Source organism: Mus caroli, unplaced genomic scaffold, assembly GCF_978045245.1.
Source record: "Mus caroli unplaced genomic scaffold, Mus_caroli_1 scaffold_10, whole genome shotgun sequence".
NCBI classification, from domain to species: domain Eukaryota; kingdom Metazoa; phylum Chordata; class Mammalia; order Rodentia; family Muridae; genus Mus; species Mus caroli.
Genome location: NW_028227265.1, coordinates 105593408 through 105612622, shown reverse-complemented (window position 1 = coordinate 105612622; position 19215 = coordinate 105593408). Strand labels below are relative to the sequence as shown.

Sequence of the window (19215 nt, the reverse complement as noted above, 5' to 3'; positions counted from 1 at the left end):
GAAGGTTGGGCTTTGTGATAATGAACAATCAGGGAAACCAATTTATTGTTGCCCTGATCAATTGATCATTGCCTTGATCAATCAATGCTTTGGGCCATCCTGAGCTGCAGTGGGGTTCAGGACACTCTTAGGGGGAAAGGCTTGGCACACACTGCGTTTTCCATAGTAGGAGGGCACGTGTTCCACCAAAGGAAACACGGTTGGGGTAAGGGAAAGCAAGAGAAAGATATTTCATTTCCATGGTGCTATCTGCCTTTTTTTTTCTCCTGTATTTTTTAAGACAGAACCCCAACTAATTGCTCTCTAAGCTTGGCAGCCATGTGGCTTCTCCCGTGTGCCTGACCGTCTGTGTGATCTCCCCAAAGCTTGCTCCTGTTGCTGAATTCTTAATTTGTCTCCATTTAAGCTTCCTGGACAGATAACACTGATCGTGGAGACAGGGAGAGCGCCTCTCCTGTTAAAATAAATCTATCAGGGTTTTCCTTTATCATATCTATTGTACATCATTATCATTATTAACTTCAGCTTTTACAAATAAACTGCCGTTTGCTCTTGGGCCCAGAGAGAGCCATCTGTGCTGATTTAATGTGGTTCTGGCTGAAGGCATCACCTAGGGTGAAATAACTTCTCAAGGTCTTCCCAGGGCCCCTGTGGAGAAAAGAAAGACTTCCAAAAATATGCATATTTCCGCCTGAGACAAGCAAACACAGAATCCAGAGCCTTTGAGCGAGCTGTAAAGATTTGTAGGTTGGTACTGCCCTCTTGTGGTCAATAGCCAGATCTGCAAGCAAAAACTAAGCAATCAAAAGCCATTAGGGTTAGAGTTGGGGTCAGAGTGCAAAGGGATGTTGGCATATAAATTCTTCACAGTTACAAAGCAGCAGCATAGAAAATTATTCCAGTAAGTCATATGACATCCACCATGACCCAAGTCCACATTTAAATCAAAAATTTCAGATCATATACTGGGAGTTGAGCTCAGTCAGTCTTCCTAGGACTCCGAGTCGAGCAGGAGCAAATGCGGTCCGCCCCTGCCTCAGTGTCCTCTGCACTCATCTCTGTTCTGTTGCATGCAGGGGCTGCCCCATTGACCCTGCCCCCACGCTCGCTGGATCAGTACCAACTGCACAGTCAGAAAAGAACCCAGGAAGTGGACTATGAACCCCAGGAGCTTGACACCAGTCTAGCTAAGAATTCCAATCTCCCACACTCCAGAGCACAATCTAGACGCTGGTGGCTGTGGGGTAACCTGGGCTCCCCAGACAATCAGGGTGTCCGAGCCAGCGTGTTGGGTCTTTCTTTTGTTGGTAGGCTAATGCCCTAAGTTGTTTTTTCCAGCAAAGGATTAAAGAAAGAGTCTACAGGCTCAAACTGTGGGTTAAACGTGACTAGTGAATATTATATATATTACCCACCTGCATGGGTCCTTGTCACCCTTTGCAGCCAAGCATTGGTGTTGACAGCAGTGACTTGTGGTGCCCAGCAGTGCCCCATGAATTGTCCCCAGAGGGAGATGACAACAGCCTGCCACTGCAGTGAGTGCATGACGGTCCTGGCCTTTCACTCTCTCTGTGCTGTGCTGAGACACAGTGAAGTTCATCGATCACATTGTGACTGTGGTGATGTACAGGTTTCATTTTTTTCCCTCTGTGTTTAAGTAACTGAAATGCCAGCAGGCACGTGCAGATGTATTTTATTTGTATGTTTGATTAGTCACACTATTAATGACTACTGTCTGTGTTAATTGACAGATGAGACTTAAATAAAAGTATTTGTATGAGAGAAATCATATCAATGGATGATAAAGTAACATGTATATATAGAATTAATAAGTGGTTTTGGAGTCATTTTGCTAGAAAAGGCTGTGTGCCTCGTTGGCTCTAAGGGAAAGTCTTTGGTGCAAGACTCCAGACACAATCAAAAGCTGTTCCCATCTCTAATGTTGGTTAGGCTTGGGGTCAGAGTGTACAGGGATGTTGGCATGTAAAGTCTACACACACTTCACAGTTACAAAGCAGGGTAGCCCAGAGAGAGGATTCCAGCCCAGGGGGAAGAGAGGTGACACGGGCTCTAAACAAGCTACCTCACAGAGCACATATTGCTCACAGGTACCTGTCTGTAAGAGGGATAAAGCCATGTGAGCGACTAAAGGTAACGTGGAATAGGGTTGGTGTGCTGGCTCTGCAGCTGCCACGAAAGCCCACGGCCCCAAAGATTTGTGAGTTTATAAAGCAAATGACTTTGCAAAAAAAAAATTCATTTATTTTTTTTGATGATGCTTACACTCAAGAAATCAGTTTTTAATGTTCCTAAGAAGCAGATGCTAAGCTGCAGGCACTAAGCAGCAATTGCTCTCAGAAAGCAGTAAAGCCCGACTTCTTTATTAACTTTACTGTTAAATGAGCAAAGCAAGAGACAAGCGCCTCCTCCATTAGCAAAGTAAATACAACATCTGTGCAGGGGTAGAGTCAGGACCGACTTCCTCCTCCGCACAGGGCTCCGCACGGGGATCGGCACGGGGGTCGTTGTCTGGGAGCAATAATTGACTAGCAGGTACTGAGCGTTTTATCTCAGATCTAGAAATTGAGTCAGATCTGGACTATAATGTTGAAATCCTCCCCGCCCCCTTTTGTTTTTCCTTCTTCTTTCTTCCTTCTCCTTCCTCCCTCCTTCCTCCCATGCTTCCTTGTTCTTTTCTTCCTCCCTCCCTGCCTCCCACCCCCTTTTCTTTCTGGAGGATCTTTAATTTAATACTTATTTGGAAACAATGAACGACGATTGTCAAATGAATCAGAGAAGACTCCTTTGGACCTCGATTTGGACTCGCTGCCTTCACGTCACACTGGGAAAGCTGAGAACGTTGTGTCCCTCTCAGAGGCCAGCCCAGGGGTCGAGGCAGACCAGAGCCGCTGAGCACCTTCGTGGCCCATAGGTTGACTGCTTTAATGGTTTTGTTGTTTGGCTATTAAAATCGTATTGAGTCTTTACTGCTCTTCTTAAAAATAACCAAAACTAATTCTGGCTGTACGTGGACAGAAACTTTAAAGGAACAGTGTCTTCCTGGTTCCTACATTGGTGACAGAGGCAACTTGAGCTAAGAGGATCTTGTGCAAACAGCTTTGACCTTTGGAAGGCTAGCCCTGTCTCCACAGACGAGAACTGACATCAGCATCCTCCGAAAACAAAGTTTATAGCTTTGTTAAGAGACTGTATGCTCAGGACTGGGATGCAGCCTAGCATTTGCCAAGAATGCTTGATGCCCTGGTGTCTGCAAGGGTTTTAATGACTTAAAAACAACTAACAAAGGCTGAGGGGGAAGAGGGTGGAGAGATATCTCAGCAATTGAGAGCACTTGCTGCTCTTGCAGAAGACCCAAGTTTGGTTCCCAGCACACAAGTTTGATGCCCTCTTGTGACCTCTGATCACCAGCACACATACAGACAAACGGATACACAGACATACACACAAGCTAAAAATGACATAACTACGTTTAACAATTTCACGTGGCTCAGCTGGCACGGAAGCCTTGGGTTGTAAGCTGCACCAGGTTTGCCTGAGTGATGTTCCCAACTTTCCATCAAGAATATCTACCCAGAGCCGGGCGGTGGTGGCGCATGCCTTTAATCCCAGCACTTGGGAGGCAGAGGCAGGTGGATTTCTGAGTTCGAGGCCAGCCTGGTCTACAGAGTGAGTTCCAGGACAGCCAGGGCTACAGAGAAACCCTGTCTCGAAAAAACCAAAAAAAAAAAAAAAATTTCCATCCAGACCCCCAACCTTCCTTCCTGAGACCTCTGTAAACACCATGTCTTGACTCTTCTCAGTCAGTTTGAACGGAGGACTCTTCCCCCAGCGGTGTGAGGAATGCATAGCGGATGCCTTAACTTGCTCCTTCTCTTCCTCTTAAAGGTAAATATCCAGCTAGCATTCGTCTGCGCTTCTGGGTTCTCTTTGGATGAGATTTAAGCATTTAGTATCTAAGGTGACTTTAAGTAAAGCAAACTCCCTTCCTTACTGTGGGTGGGCCTCTTCCACTCACGGAAGGTCTTACAGAACAAACATTGACTTCTGAAGCAGAAAGGCCTGAGGAGACTGTCCAGCTGATGACCTTTGAACTTGAGGTGCAACATCAGGTCTTCCCAGGCTGCCTGCTAGCTGTCAGGCAGCCCTGCAGGCTTCTGACTTGCAGGCTTGCCTGTCCCTCTGTCTCCCTCTCCTTTTGTTTCTCTTTGTCTGTCTCTGTCTCTCTGTCTCTGTTTCTCTCTCTTCCTCTCTCTCTTTCTTTTCTTCTCCTCTCCTCCTCTTCCTTTCCATATATAAATGAGACTCATACTGTTTAGATTTTATAGAAAATCCTAATTAATAAATACAAAACTCATACAAAAGAAATAATGGCCATTCATGAAGTCCCTGAAGGAGGGATCTGTATGTAAACATGCATTAATGACCAACTAGTTACAGACTTTCTCTGGCAATCAGCATTACAAACTCCCTAAGACAAAGAAAACACACATCTTCATCTCCACTGAGCCCCTGACAAGATGGTGTTTTGTCTGGAAATACTGTTCTCATGGGAACACTTGTAGAAGTGCCTTCACCTGGATGTGGCTCTAGTCCCTTCTATCCGGTGTCATCTGGATGTCGATGCAGGTCCTGCAGCATCTGAAATGTCAAGGCCTGTCAGAGTCTACAGTCAGCTGAGGTTATAGAAGCAGCCTCCTCTTTCTTATCATGGAAACAACTCAAAACCTGAGATCACAGGGTCTGTGCTGGAGCCAACCCTGGGCTGACTTGGCAACCTTTGTGTTCTCTGTGAAATTCTGTCTTTTGCAAATATAAGAATTATTGTATTGTGACCCTGACTGCCCCAAGATCTCATCTCTTCACGTGTGACTAGGACTGCCCCCCCAACCCCCCACCCCTTCCCATCCCACCCCTGTCCACTGCTGTTCATTACAAAGAAAATCTAACCTATCTGCATTTGTCCCTTCCTTGCCGACCAGGCTTAATACTAACAAAACACACCGGGCAAGCTTCTGCATAGCAAGACACTCATCCCTCTCCCCACCACCTGTGTAATCTCCCCAGAATCCACATTTTCAGAGACCTTATGGAGCTCTGGTCTCTGAGTGGACCTTGCTTTGCAGCCAAAAATCTGGGACCATCTTTTCAGTCCTGTCACTCTGAGGGACAAAGTAAGGATTCTGTTCAAGATAAACCCTGGCTGTAAACCCTCTTTCCTCTCCATTCCCATCTCCCTCCCTCCCTTCCTCTTCCCTTCTCTCCCTGTCTCCCTTCTCCTTTCCTGCCTTCCTCTCTGTTTTGATTTTTGAGACAGTGTTGCATGTATACTAGGCTGGCCTTGAACTCCTGACCCTCCTGTCTCCATCTCCTGAGTGCTGGGATTAGGGGGTGAATGCACCTGGATAATATTATTTTCTCAGACCTGAAGGTCTTCATTTTCACTAGCCAGGTGTCTATGAGATTTTGAGAATAGTCCCAGGTCTGGTCCACCATGCTGCTTGTTCAAGTACATTTGCCTGATATGGGGAGACTGATACCCAATCCCACTTTGTCTGAGTGGCAAGAAAACCAAGACAAGGTCTTCCAGATGAGTAGTACACTGGTGGGACCAACAGCACCCTAAGCACCCCTGGCCCCTTCCTCCACATGCAGACATTAGGACGTTTGTTCTTACAGGCGCGAGAGCACATGCAGTCAGTAGAAACCACTCTGAATGTTACTTTCCCTTTCCCAGCATGCAGTGGGGTCTTCTCTCTTTATGCTGGACAACATGGGTCCCGGCAGTAAGTCCTGGGCAGCCTCACAACCACAAGGGGGCGATGTCTATTCTCTACAGAGTGACAAGCTTCTCAATGGGATGTCCAGTATGAAGGCCAAAGAGCATTGTCCCAGCTTCATACAGCAAGAAGGACACTGCACTCCTGCAACAGAGGAGGGATCCCGGCTTCAAAGGGCTCAGCAGCGTGTTTACCAGTACAGCAAGTGTCACAAGCTGAAGGGACCCCAGGATGGTCAGTCCACCATATCAAACCATGCCCTTAGCATTGTCTGCCTCCCAACACCCCCAAATGAGGAACACCCGGGAAATACACCTGAACCCCACTTCAAAACAAACTCTGTCCCAAGCTGTATTCCTTCTCTTAGAGCTACCCCGAGACTTGATAACTTCCTTTCAAAGTAAATAAGAAACTGAAGCTCAGTTGCCTTCTGGGACCAATCAAACGCCATATCAGTTCTTTCTCTTTCCTTCTCTCTTTCTCTCTTTCTCTCTTTCTTTCTTTCTTTCTTTCTTTCTTTCTTTCTTTCTTTCTTTCTTTCTTTCTTTCTTTCTTTCTTTCCTACCTTCCTTCCTTCCTTCTTTCTTTCTTCCTTCCTTTCCTTCCTTCCTTCCTTTCTTGCTTTCTTGCTTTTTTCTTTCTTCCTTCCTTCCCTTCCCTTTCCTTCCCTTCCCTTTCCTTTCCTTCCTTCCTTCCTTCCTTCCTTCCTTCCTTCCTTCCTTCCTTCCTTCCTTTCTTTCTTTCTTTCTTTCTTTCTTTCTTTCTTTCTTTCTTTCTTTCTTTCTTTCTTTCTTTCTTTCTTTTTTCTTTCTTCCTTCCTTCCTTCCCTTCCTTCCTTCCTTTCTTTTTTTTTTTTCTTCAAGACGGGGTTTCTCTGTATAGCCCTGGCTGTCCCAGAACTCACTCTGTAGACCAGGCTGGCCTCAAACTCAGAAATCCTCCTGCCTCTGCCTCCCAAGTGCTGGGATTAAAGGCACGTGCCACCACTGCCCGGCAGCCATATTGTTTCAAGAACTGAGACCCAATAGAATTGGAAGCCAGGTCTTATTTCGAAGGCCCCACTCTCTGAGAAAAGCAAGGGGTATGGGCACAGAGGTAACTAGACTTCATCCCAGACACTTTCTAGACCCTCACATATGTGGTTCACCCCAGAGAAGATTTGAGTACATAAGTACACCGGTGCCCTTCTGCTGAGGTGCAAAAGAGATGTCCACAGGCAAAAAGGATGTCAGGTGGGGAGGAAAGGCTTTCTGAGTTATCGTAAGCTCCTGGTGGTCACTGTTAACCTACCCCAGAAAGAGAAACAGCCATAGCAGAGACAGAAGAACATGGCACCGGGTCTCTGAGAAGCCCTTAGCCTGGTCAATGTACCTCCCATATACCAGATGGAGGCCAGAGGATACAAGACAGGAAGAGCCCCGAAGTTTTGGTATAGGATCTAGCTGATTTCTCTCTTGGAGTTAAGATTTCTCTCTCTCCCTCAGCCCCTGGAAAGTAGAGAACCTAAGCCAGTCTTGTATCTCCCTATGGTCACAGGGACTGTGGAACAGCAGGGCCAAGGGACTGAAAGTCTTTCTGGGTAGGATGAACCAGCTTGCTAAGTCCACCTTACCAGGCTCCATTCAGGAGAGAAGCATTTGGAAGAGGCCAGGCAATGAGCAGATGCCCTCGCTGATGCTATACTCCTAGACAGGACCATGAAATGAGAGTCCATTGCGGGTGTGTATGTACACATGTGAATTTGCAAAGTGGGGAAACCCTAATTGATGGAATTTACTTGAAACTGGTGGGACTGGAGTTTTCTGCAGCCAGGAAGAATAAATAAGACTTTGAGCTAGAAATGTCGGATATAAAAGCCATATTTATTTTTATCCTAAACATGTGGACTTACTATTTATTCTTATTTTGGCTCACTTGCTTTCAAGGGGTCAGTTAAAGCATTTTTCACATACAAATTTCCAGTGTCACTAGGAGAAAGAAAAACACGGTCCTAAAATAGAACAGAGAGAGTTAAAATAGAACCGACAATGTCTACCCCCCTGTGGGGGAGTCACAACGGGTTCCTAGTCAGTAGCTGATAGCTCCCGTGCTGGTGACTTCCAGGTCTGCATGGACAGCATCTTTAACCCCACAAATCTCCACTCAGCATCTAACCCCACCCCCACCCCCAGTGCTGAATTCAGCCTGAGCATGGAGGGGAAGGCTGTCCCAGGTCACAGACAAGAGCACAGTAGGGCTTAGTGAATTGAAAAAATCTAGAGCCAGCCTTGGTGGTTCATGTGTATAATCTAAGCACTGGGGAGGTTGAGGTAGTTCAAGGCAACCTGGACTAAAGCATAGTAGGATACTGTCTTAAAGTAAAATAAAATAACACGAAAAAAGGAAGAGACAACCATCATTATCTTTGCTGTCATCATTGCAATGACTGTAGTTATCATCATCTTCGTTGTTGTCAGCAGCAGCAGCAGCAGCAGCAGCAGCAGCAGCAGCAGCAGCAGCAGCATGGCTCAGTGGCTCATCCCTGTACATCCCAGCTACTCAGACTAAGGCCTGCCTGGGATAAAGAGCTCAATACCAGCCTAGACAACTCATCAAGACTTTCCTTCAGGAATACAGAGAGCTGGGACTGTAGTCAGGTAGTGGAGCAATTGCCTGGTATGTGCAAATCTTTGGGTGTCATCTCCACTAGGGAAAAACAAAAGAAACGAACACACACACACACACACACACACACATGTCACATACATATAACCTTTAAAGGGTGGAACAGGAAGATCACAGTTTGAAGCCCATCAGACCTTGTGTTTCACAGACAAAAAGGGAAGGAAGAAAGGAAGGAGGGATGAGGAGGGGGGGAAGGGAAAAGAGAGTAAACAGAGGGCTGGAGGGGGACAAAAGGAGGAAGAGGGAGGGGTGAGAGACAAGGGAGGTAGGGAAGAAGGGAAGAGGCCCAGGGTAAGAAAAGATGAAGCAACGTGCCCCAAAAGCAACTTGATTCTTTTAAAATTGAGCTTGGGTATCTCCGACTTGTCCACCTAATACTGAATGAGAAGGTCATGGCTGCAGCTCTCTGCTGTGAGGCAGGGGGATTATGCAGTGCAGAAAGGTTTCTAGGAAGCAAACTGGCTGGGGTGGGGTGGAGGTGGGAGCCACAATTAACGAACAAAGCAGTAAAGCCATGCTTGGGCTCAGACAGAGCTCCAATCCTGGTTCTGGCTCCCACAGGATCTGACTGCTAAGCTCTAGGATGCAGGATGAGAACAGACAAGTACTAGGATGCAGGATGTTAACTGCTAAGCAGGATACAGGACATAGCTGATAAGCACAAGGATGCTGTATATAAAATGCTACGCTCTAGGATGCAGGATGTGAATCTCTAAGCACTAAGATGCTGGATATAAAATGCTAAGCACTAGGATGCAGGATGAGAGCAGCTAAGCTCTAGGATGCAGGACATGACTGCTAAGCACTGGGATACAGCACAAGAACAGCTAAGCACTAGGATGCAGGATGTGAACCGCTAATACTGGGATGCATGATGAGAACATCTAAGTATTAGGATGCAGGACATGACTGCTAAGCACCAGGACACAGGAGGGCCTCCACGGTCTTCTCCCTGACACTCTTCAAGAAGCTCAGCACAGCAGTGCCCCCAGTGCCCCTGTCTTCCAAGGCATGGGGTGAGGGATGAGTCAGCCCCCTGCTCCTGGCCCTGGTGGCAGCGGAGATAATGTATCTGGCCACGACATTGATGTGGTAACTGCGTAGCTCTACCAGGGCCTCCACACACTGGTTATAGGCCATCAGGCAGTCCCCAGGACCAGAGGTCAGTATGTAGTCTCTCAGAGAAGGAGCTGCGTGGAGATCTTCCAGGAAAGCCTTATGGGAAGGCGGCATGTAGTCCCTCATTCTGTGTAGAAAGCCAACTGAAAGAAACAGCCGGGAGAAATACGTTAGCTCGAGGCAGACATTCAGGAGGGTTTGCCCGCTGTTCCAAACACTCAGGTACCAGAAATGCTTGATAGGGCTCTCCTTCAGCCTTGTTGGGCTTTTGTTATAGCTGCCAAATGCTCAAATGTTCATTTCTGGTTGTTGACAGGAGACACAGGGGAGAAAAAGAAGCAAGCATCTCTCAGATAATAAAGTTGGACAGAAATCTACTGGTCCGTGTGTATGAATGATGTGGTATTCCCTGCTGAGGACTAAGAGACGTGTCTACACGCACACACACAAACACTTACACTGACTGGCAGAACGCCCTGGTGAATTCTGTTTGCTAGATACTTATAACTGGGGCGGGGGGGGGGGCAGGAAATGGAAGTTACTGTGCATGTAGAGACGACATTGGTAAGCAGGTATTTTAGTAAAAACCCAGAGAAGCCAAAACACTGAAAACTCAGTGTTTTCTTGAAAACCGTTAAACCTTTAACTGTTGTTGTTTGGGTTGGGTTTTGTTGTTGTTGTTTGGTTGGTTGGTTGGTTGGTTGGTTGTTGAGAGTCAGTGACTAAAATCAAATGCTGAAACCCAGAAACAACCCTGACTGTTCCAGAGAACAGGTTCGTGCTGGAGAGTTTTAATTCTTTTTGGTTCTGATCCAAGTTAAAGTTTGGTAGCAATAAATACCTTTTTTTGGTAGTCATTAACGGATAGCTCTATGCTGCCAGGGAAATCAATAACAACTATTTTAAAGGCTTCAAAGTGATGGACTCCCTTGCCTGGTCCACATGGATTCAGTGGGAGGCTGGGCCATTTCATGGGAAAGGCTTTAGCAGAGAAGTTCAGCACTATTGCTTGCTGCTCCAGACTGGCCTTTCAATTTGACATTATCACCTCATTGTAGAAAGGGAATCTACGGATAAAAGACCCAAGCCAACAGGACAGTGAACAACCCAGGTCACAGGATTGGTTGAAGACCCTAATGAGATCCGATGCCCCGATACTGACTAACTCAGTGTAAGAGGGGGCATATGTGCACAGCTGCCTGCTGGCTTAGGCAAGGATAATTTCATTTACACCCATCTTTATCAGTTGCTAGAGATGTCTCCCTAGTCTACCTAGTTGTCCCATCAAAGCATAGGTGAGATCAGACCGCTGCTCACCACTTTCCTTGCAATGCTCAATGCCCAGGAACTCATCGAAGGCATGAAGCACGGAGCTCTGGGCTGCACTTCCTCCAGAGTACTTCAGAGGCTCTGTGGCAACACCTTCATAGACCAGCCCCACAGGCATGGCTGGATTGTCCTTCCACCTAGACAGGAGCAATAATAATAATAATGAGGAGGACAGGGGAAGAGAAGGGGAAGGGGAGGGGAAGAAGGAGGAGAAGGGGGAGGGGAGGAAGGGGAGGGAGAGGATAGGGGAAGAGGAAGAAATAAAAAGTGTGAATGAAGCTTGCTGGAGTATCCAAGGAAGAATTAGAGTGACTTCATCTTTACACCACGTCATGGTGGAGCCTTTTTCTGCCTCACTTAAAGGACTCTTCCAGAGAAGCAAGGGTAGGAACTTTACTCATTGGTCTTACAATGCTTTAAACAGCTCTGTCACAGGTGTGCACTATTACATCACCACCATTGGCAGGACAAGATAAGGGATCTGAGCAAGACCCTGCCCCCTCTGCTTATCACAAACACTGTAGCCTGACACTGGTAACCCCACCAGTATAGATTCCCAATTACACACAAGCACACCCAGACACTTAACTGTAATTCCCCATAACACTTGGAAATGTTCGAGGTGTTAAACTTGGCTTGGCTTTTAATGTTCCGTGAGAACCATTATTAAGCGGTTTGTCACAGCAGTGGTGACAAGCATGATGATGGAGAGCGGGGTTGTAACCAATGTTGTGGGCACCAGAACCTATGGGCGGCTGGAAGAAGAAAGCCTGGGGCTCAAATGCCTCTCTTTCCCCCTCTACCCTTCCTGTGTCCCTCATTTTCTGCTCTTTCTCTCTCTTCTGTTTACCCTCCATGACTTGACCTAGTCTTGACTTGTTAGCTGAAGCCTAGGGGAGCACAGCATGAAGCCCAGTGGAGCACCGTGGCACACCACGCAGACACCTGCAGTACTCACACCTCATACACAAGCATACACTCACTCTCTCACCCCGACCACTTGGCAGTAGATAGGACCAGGCAATTTTTACCTTCTTTCCTAAAGAATCAAAGACTTGAGCTAAGTTCCCAGACCCCCAGCATTCCAGGAACACACATGCACACACACACACACACACACACACACACACACACACACACACACGCATCTCTAAGTTGCAGTCTACTTTTCTTTATCCCATAGATGTCTACCTTCACCAAGAAGCACGTTGACCTCTTTTGCCAGCAAGCAAACCAGCCCCTGGTTGACAGGGCAAGTAGCAGGCTTACACAGCTGTTTCTGCTCCCTGTCAATCCAGGCCTTTTGTTCAGGCTAGCTCCCCCCACCTGCATCCTAGACCTTTCCCCAGACTCTGCTCTGAGGCTGCAAACACAGCAAGTGGCCAGGTTGCCAGATTTGGTGGCTGTTTAAAGTCAACCGATTGGTGAATTTCAATGGTAACCAACTGAGGAAGTCATGTTCAGAAAAGAGATACAGCATAAGAAAGAAGAAGAAAGGATACACAGGAAGAAGGGAGCGTCACACAAGCTGTGGGACAAGGTCTCTATTCTGGGCAGATACAGACTCTAAGCTCTACTTTACTGTGCATTGGCTGCTAGGCCTGGGTTAGCACATGGGACCTCTCAGAGCCTTGGCTCCCTCGTCTGAGTAGTGTTAGTATGAACTGAAGTTCCAGGTGGCGCTGGGGTATGTGGGAGATGGGAGGGGGAAGCCATGCCTATGTTAAAGATTCTACAAAGCTGATTGATCGTGGAGAGTTGGAAAGTTTGAAGATCCAGAGTCAAACGACAATGGGCTATCTTTAATTCCATCCCGCCTGACCCAGCATCTTTGATGGTTTGGAATGACCTAGTAGACAACAGGCTTCCCCCACCCGCCTGCATGTGACTACGTACAGAGTTCTTGTTTGCTGTAACTTGCCTGCCTGGGGCCCCCACCAGTGTTCTCAAAAAATTCCTTGATTGGTAACTTGCTTTGCCCTTGAGCTATGAAAACTCCTACATTTCCACAGTGGAACATGTTAATTTGGGACAACTGGAATCTGTGTTTCTGGGCATTAATATTTGGCCAAAGAATAAACTAACTCTTATTCCTTTGAGATAAGAGCTATGTTTGGCATTGACATTCATACTTAGCTTATGGGTCATTGTAAGAGCCGACTCAAATACTATTTGCCAGGTGTCTGGAGCATATTAGACATTCGGTAAGCACCAGCTATTTATTGTTCTAGCAACCCTGGAGGCTAAGAATGCCTGCCTCCCCTCTCATCTCTCAGCCACAGTACACAGCCTTTCTGATCCTCAGTTCCCCTAGTCTATAGGGGAACCTGCTTCTTGCACCTGTTCGAGGATTTGAATGGAATCCAAAGAGGCCTGTGAACAACCCAAAAACAAATATAAGAGTTCGGGGCTAGGGAAACTGTAGAATGATATTTTATGAGCAAGTGATGTTGCAGACATGATAGCCATGTGGATAATGGACCTGGTCCACACCAGCACATGGGCTGCAATCTGTGTCCAGAGTGGCCAAGGGCACGCACATGTTTCTGTTTCTCTGTGACAGGCGTTAGGACCCACAGGATGTATACACTCCACCTCTCCCCTCATCTTCAAGATGGTTGACATTCATCTCCATCTCGGCATCTTCCCTTTGGATGCACCTCTGATGCTTTCTTTGTAATCTTGTTCTCTGCCACCCTACCCACTCAGGAGGGGTACTGACAACCTGCAGCCCCAAACAGGACTGTGCCACTCAGAAAGGAAGCCAGCACTGCCCACACTGAGCGTCCTCCACAATGGCAGGCATCCTCCTTCTCACGCACATCTGAGTCTATTCTTCATGTCTGCTCCCTCCTCCTGGTCATAGGAATTGTTCCCTCCTCTTAGAACAGGAATCTTCTTCTGAGACCACTCCAATGCCCGTGATATCTGTTCCCGTATCACTGGGGACGTGGTATTTCTAGATATCATTAAACAAGATACCTGGGCCACCACACCCAGTGGTCCCTCCCTAGCATCCTGCATCCTACCCGGCATTGCTTCATGCAGCCTCTAGTTGTAACATATACTGTTGGATGTTTGCTTTGATTCGGTTTGCTTTGTCAATCCCTTCTCCCCATCCTGAAGTCACAGGGCCACAAGGGCCACGTGACTGCTTTTCTTTACTGCTGTTTCCAGCACATACAGTGGTGTCTAGCATGTGGTAGGCCCTCACTAAGGATTTATAGGAAGGAAGGAAGGAAGGAAGGAAGGAAGGAAGGAAGGGAGGGAGGGAGGGAGGGAGGGAGGGAGGGAGGGAGGGAGGGAGGGAGGGAGGAAGGAAGGAAGGAAGGAAGGAAGGAAGGAAGGAAGAAAGGAAGGAAGGAGAAAAGAGCTTTTCAGTCAGTACGGCACAGCCAGTGCTCGAAAGGGCCCAGCTAGCTTAAGGGATCTTATCAGATATGACAAATGTCAAGGACATCATCAAGCAATGTCCTTTCAGCACAGCTGGAGTGCCTTCGCCGAAGCCAGCCATGCTGAAGGTGATGCAGGAAACACCAGCTCTGAGGTCAGATGATGAACTTGGGTCTGTTTTTACACCCCATCCCCAGCAGCACTGGGAGACACAACTGCCTCTTTCTCCACGTAGGGCTGAGCTGCCATTTGTAAAGGGATGGGGCCATTTTAATTTCCGGCCTCTACGGTAAGGTTATTTTTAGACCTGCTCCTGGTGTATTTCTAGCAATCCCAAGGAAAGAGGAAGTTAAGGCAGACAACAAAATGAGGTGATGTTTCCCTGTAGAGCAACCTGGCCTCTCTGAGACCTGTGGCAGGCTGGGAACTGGAGGGAATACATCTCATTTCCACACGACATCCACTCTTAAATAAAACTGTGTTTTAAAGAAGCAAATGAGAAACTGGGGATAGATGCAGAATAGTGAGGCTGACATTTTAAAGACAAGTCTACTGGAAACTCCCAACAATCCAGATGTTTGTTGAAACTACAGCTACATTTAGGATCTTGTACAGCCACTTAGCAGCACAGTAAACAGTCTCAGCGTTTGAAGTGGAGGGATGGCCTTTATGCCAGATACCAGATAAAAAGTGTCATTGCCCGGAACTTATGTCGATGCAAACAAAGTCCCCTTCTGGTTCTTATCAAGTCTCTGCCAAGAGGAAGTAGAAATGATTCCTTTGAAAGACACTGGAGGGTAGGATTCTAAAAATAGCTCCCCAAGGTTCCCAACCGAATTCCTAGGACTCTTAATAATATGAGCTGTTCCGGTCACCATGATATATTTATTACAGGACAGGGCAGGAGGACTTTTCAGATGGGATTAAGGCCACTGATCAGTTTAGCTTTAATGTGGGAATTTCCCTGACTCATCCGACTAGATTGAGCGCAGCCACAGGAGCCCCTTTAAGAGAAATTTCCTCTGGCGGTAGTCAAGAGAAAAGTCAGGAAAATGTGTAATTCTAGAAAAATGCCAAGTGCCAGTGCTGTGTCAGGAGTCAAATTGGGGACATGGTGGGGAGAAGCAACAGAGGACCTAGCAGGCCAGGAAAACTCTAGTCTGATACTTGCAAGGAAATAAAATTTTCAGTTCTAGACACACAGGTACACGCACACATGCACGAATGCACACTTTAGTTTTTCTCCCAATGGGACTTGGCAGTAATGGTAATAGATTCGGCATCTGGTCTGTCTCTTGCTGTATCCAGGCACAGCTTGGATGCTTCCCCTGTTAGCATCACCGGCACCTCCAAGTCAACAAGATACAAACATTCAAAAGTGAATCGGCTCTGTTGGTTGGTGAATTGCATGGCAACCTGGTTAAAGCATGTCAAGGTAGAAATAACTGGGTAAAGACATGTGCTTGATGGAGCAGGGGGCATGCAACATAGGCAGACAGACAGACAGAGAAGTGTATAGCCGTGAGACAAATCAAGGGTACCTGCTACCACCATAGCAAAATACTTCAAGCTGAATATGAACAATCAAACTGTATTTCTCACAACTCTGAAGGAGAGGGGGTCTAAGATCAAGGCATTGATGGTTCTGTCAGGTGACAGCCTGGACTCTTGTCTCCTGATGGGTCCCCTGAATGCTATGTCCTCAAAGGGCAAAGGGCAAAGAAGTAGCTATCATTTTCCAGCCTTTCTCTCCTCTACCCTCCCTTCCATCTCCTCCCCACCTTCTCCCTGCCCACTCTCTCTGCCATCTTTAATTTTTGCCCCTGTCATCACGTTGGGGCTCTCAGAGGGTCCATGGTCTCCCTCTGGTGGCTGAAGACAGCCCCTTTTGCCCCTTTTGCCCCTTTTGGATTTAAGTTCCTGGCTTTGGAACCTTTTTCCTTCTGACGGTTCTTGGGTTCCAGCCTCCTAGAGTGGACCCAGGTGGTGACTTTGCCAGCTTGAGTCGCTTGCTATACTTCTTGCTTTAGGAAGCTTCTGTCTTTCTATCCCCACACAAATCTGGGGAACTCTACAGGTCTCAAGCAGGAAACCAATTAAGCTGTACTTACCCAGAGAGGAAGATCCGGATGACCGAGTAAAATATGTCTGGGTCCACATAATCTGGAAAGCAATCAAATGTGAACTTTACCACGGGCAAAAAGCAATTGGCCACATGTGCCTGGACCCTGCTGTTTTCCCAGGGCTTCCCACCCCTATCTGATGTATGCAGATCCCAGAATGGCAGCAGCAAATACAGATGGAATGTTCTCTTGAAGAGCGTGTGGGCTCTCATAGGGCTGTTAATCCGTTCCGTATGCTGGCCCCCTCTGTTTGCTGTGTAGCAGGGTTTTGTACTTCACCACCACCAGTGAGAGACTATGAGCATCCTTTAAGAAACATTTCAAATAAACAGGATATGCAAGAGAATATGGAAAGCCGAGAGAAGGAAGGAAAACAGAGACCACTGCTTTCACAGGAGAGGCAGAGCAAATGACTGACATCCAGGAGTTCCTCTATCCCACAGGGCTTTCCAGGGGTCACCACAGGTCAACAGAGCTGTTAGCCCCAAGCAGCACCGACCAGTCACATTTGGGGAGTATGGGATTCCATACAGGACGCCCACCTAAGGAAGCACGCCATCATAGCTGTATTAATTCTCAATGTCTTTGGTCTGCTTTGAAAGGCCAATCTGCTACATTAGTGAGTTCCTCTACATTCTGGGAAATTAGACCACGTTTATTTCATCCAGATTAAAGCTTATATCTCTTTATTTCTGAAAGAAACATCCTTAGATAAACTCTAACTAACAGCACGCCCTTCACATCTGCTTGCTTTTCCCCCTTGGCGCACAGAATCCAGTTCTTGTCTCTTCTCCCTGTCCGTTTCCTCTGAAGCCCCGATAACCTGAGATGTACAGTCTCAATGCTTTCAGACACTCCTCAGTGTGGCCACCCCCTCTCCTCAAGTGTGACTCCTCAGTGTGGTCTCACCCTCTCTTCTAGGGTGTGACTCCTGAGTGTGATCACACACCCCCACTCTTCACCAGTGTGACTTCCTGACTCCCTAGGGTGGTCACACCCTCTTCTCAGGTGTGACTCCCCAGGGTGATCTCATCCTCATCTCAAGTGTGATTCCTTAGCATGGTTGCACTCTCCCTTCTAGGGTGTGGCTCCCCAGTGTGGTCACACCCTCTCTTCACCAGTGTGACTGTGTCCCCTGTGCTAGCCTGTTTTCTGGGACCTCCCCTAGACTTTGATGTTTGCTTCTCCTCCAGATTGTTAAGTACAGTATCCAGCCCTTTGCATAGGAAGTGCGATGTGTATGCATTACTATTTTACACAACTTAATGAATTAAAGGTAAAGCCAAGTGATCATGTTGATAGATACAATAGAATTTACATGAAAATATACTTGGTAGATATTTCAAAAGTGATTCATAAATATATTATACACACATATATATATGTGCATATATACATATATACATATATATATATATATATATATATATATATATATATCCAGCTACAGACCCTTTGTTCTACAATGGTATCCTGTCTGCAAGATATGCTAGTGCAGTTGTACAAAGTTTGTAGGAGCATCTAAGCTATATCTGATTTGACTTAAGTCCCACTCCACAAAATGGAATTCATGCCCAAAATTGATTGGGTGACCAAGAAGCTGAAACTAGATAGCCCAGGGACCTAGGGGGAAACTAAATAATATTGATTTAAAAAAAAAACAAAAAGTAACACAATGACTCTTGATGATGTTCTGCTGTTCTCAGAGATCAGAGCCTTGCTCAGTCACCATTGGACAGGCTTCCTCCTGCAGCAGATGGGAAACAAACGGAGAGACCCACAGCCAGACAGTGTACAGAGAGTGAGAGACCTCGGAACACTCAGTTAAAAATTGTCTTTGATGTTTCCATCAACCCCCACCCCTCAGTGCTCAGGGAACCATGTGGTAGAGAAAACAGAAATTAAGAGTCAGGGGTGGGGGTGGGGTGAAGGACACCAAGAAAACAAGGCCTTTTCAATCACCAAGGTCAACGAAGACATAGCAGGCACAGGGCCTTCACTGGTCTGCACCACACAGGGTCGCAGCTGAGAGGAGAAGTGGACACAGCACTCATCCCTCACCCAGATGCTGTCTCCAAGCGATAGCTACTTGAAAACAAAAATTTAGTTTTCTCTAAGGAAGTCTCACTGGGGAAACAAAATACCCTTTTCCTCATTCATTCACTCACTCACTCATTCATTCATTTATTTTACATCCTGATCACTGCTTCCCCTCCTGGTCCCCACCTCTTAGGGCAGGCTGCATGTCCAGTACTAGACTGCAGCAGAAGTCAAACAAAATGGCGTCATTGGAGGTTCAGTCTCTCATAATGTCACAACAGGGACTTCTACCCCCTCCATCTTCAAGAGTGTATCTTATTTTTATCTTTTATTTTACTTCACATGTTGTCTTGGTTACGGTTGCTATCACTGTGAAAAAAACCAGCCTGACCCAAGCAACTTGAGGAACAAAGCATTTATCCATCGTATGCTTCCACCCCGTGCTTCCTAATCAAGGGAACTGAGGACAGGAATGCCAACAGGGCAGGCACCTGGAGGCAGGAGCTGATGCAGAGACCATGGAGGGATGCTGCTTACTGGCTTGCTCCGCATAGCTTGCTCAGCCTGCTCTCTTATAGAAACCTGGACCACCAGCCCAGGGGTGACTCCTCTCACAATGGGCTGGGTCCTCCCCATCAATCACTAATTGAGAAAATGCCCCACAGGCTTGAGCACAACCCTGCCGTATGGGGGCCTCTTCTCCACCGAGGAGCCCTCCTCTTATATGTGCTGAGTTCACATAAAACTCG

General features: G+C 46.9%; 1 protein-coding gene across 1 annotated transcript in view; it reads right to left on the bottom strand.

Annotated features, from left to right (window-relative positions):
• Positions 1-7641: 7641 nt before the first annotated feature.
• The window catches only part of Ido2 (indoleamine 2,3-dioxygenase 2), a 53472-nt gene continuing 41898 nt past the window's right edge, over positions 7642-19215 (bottom strand). Inside the window, exons 8-10 of the mRNA XM_029480631.2 lie at positions 16415-16466; positions 10899-11047; positions 7642-9724 (exon numbers count right to left, since the gene is read on the bottom strand). Of these exons, the coding sequence (XP_029336491.1) occupies positions 9375-9724; positions 10899-11047; positions 16415-16466 (551 nt within the window). The 3' untranslated portion in view covers positions 7642-9374. The remainder of the gene's footprint in view (positions 9725-10898; positions 11048-16414; positions 16467-19215) is intronic.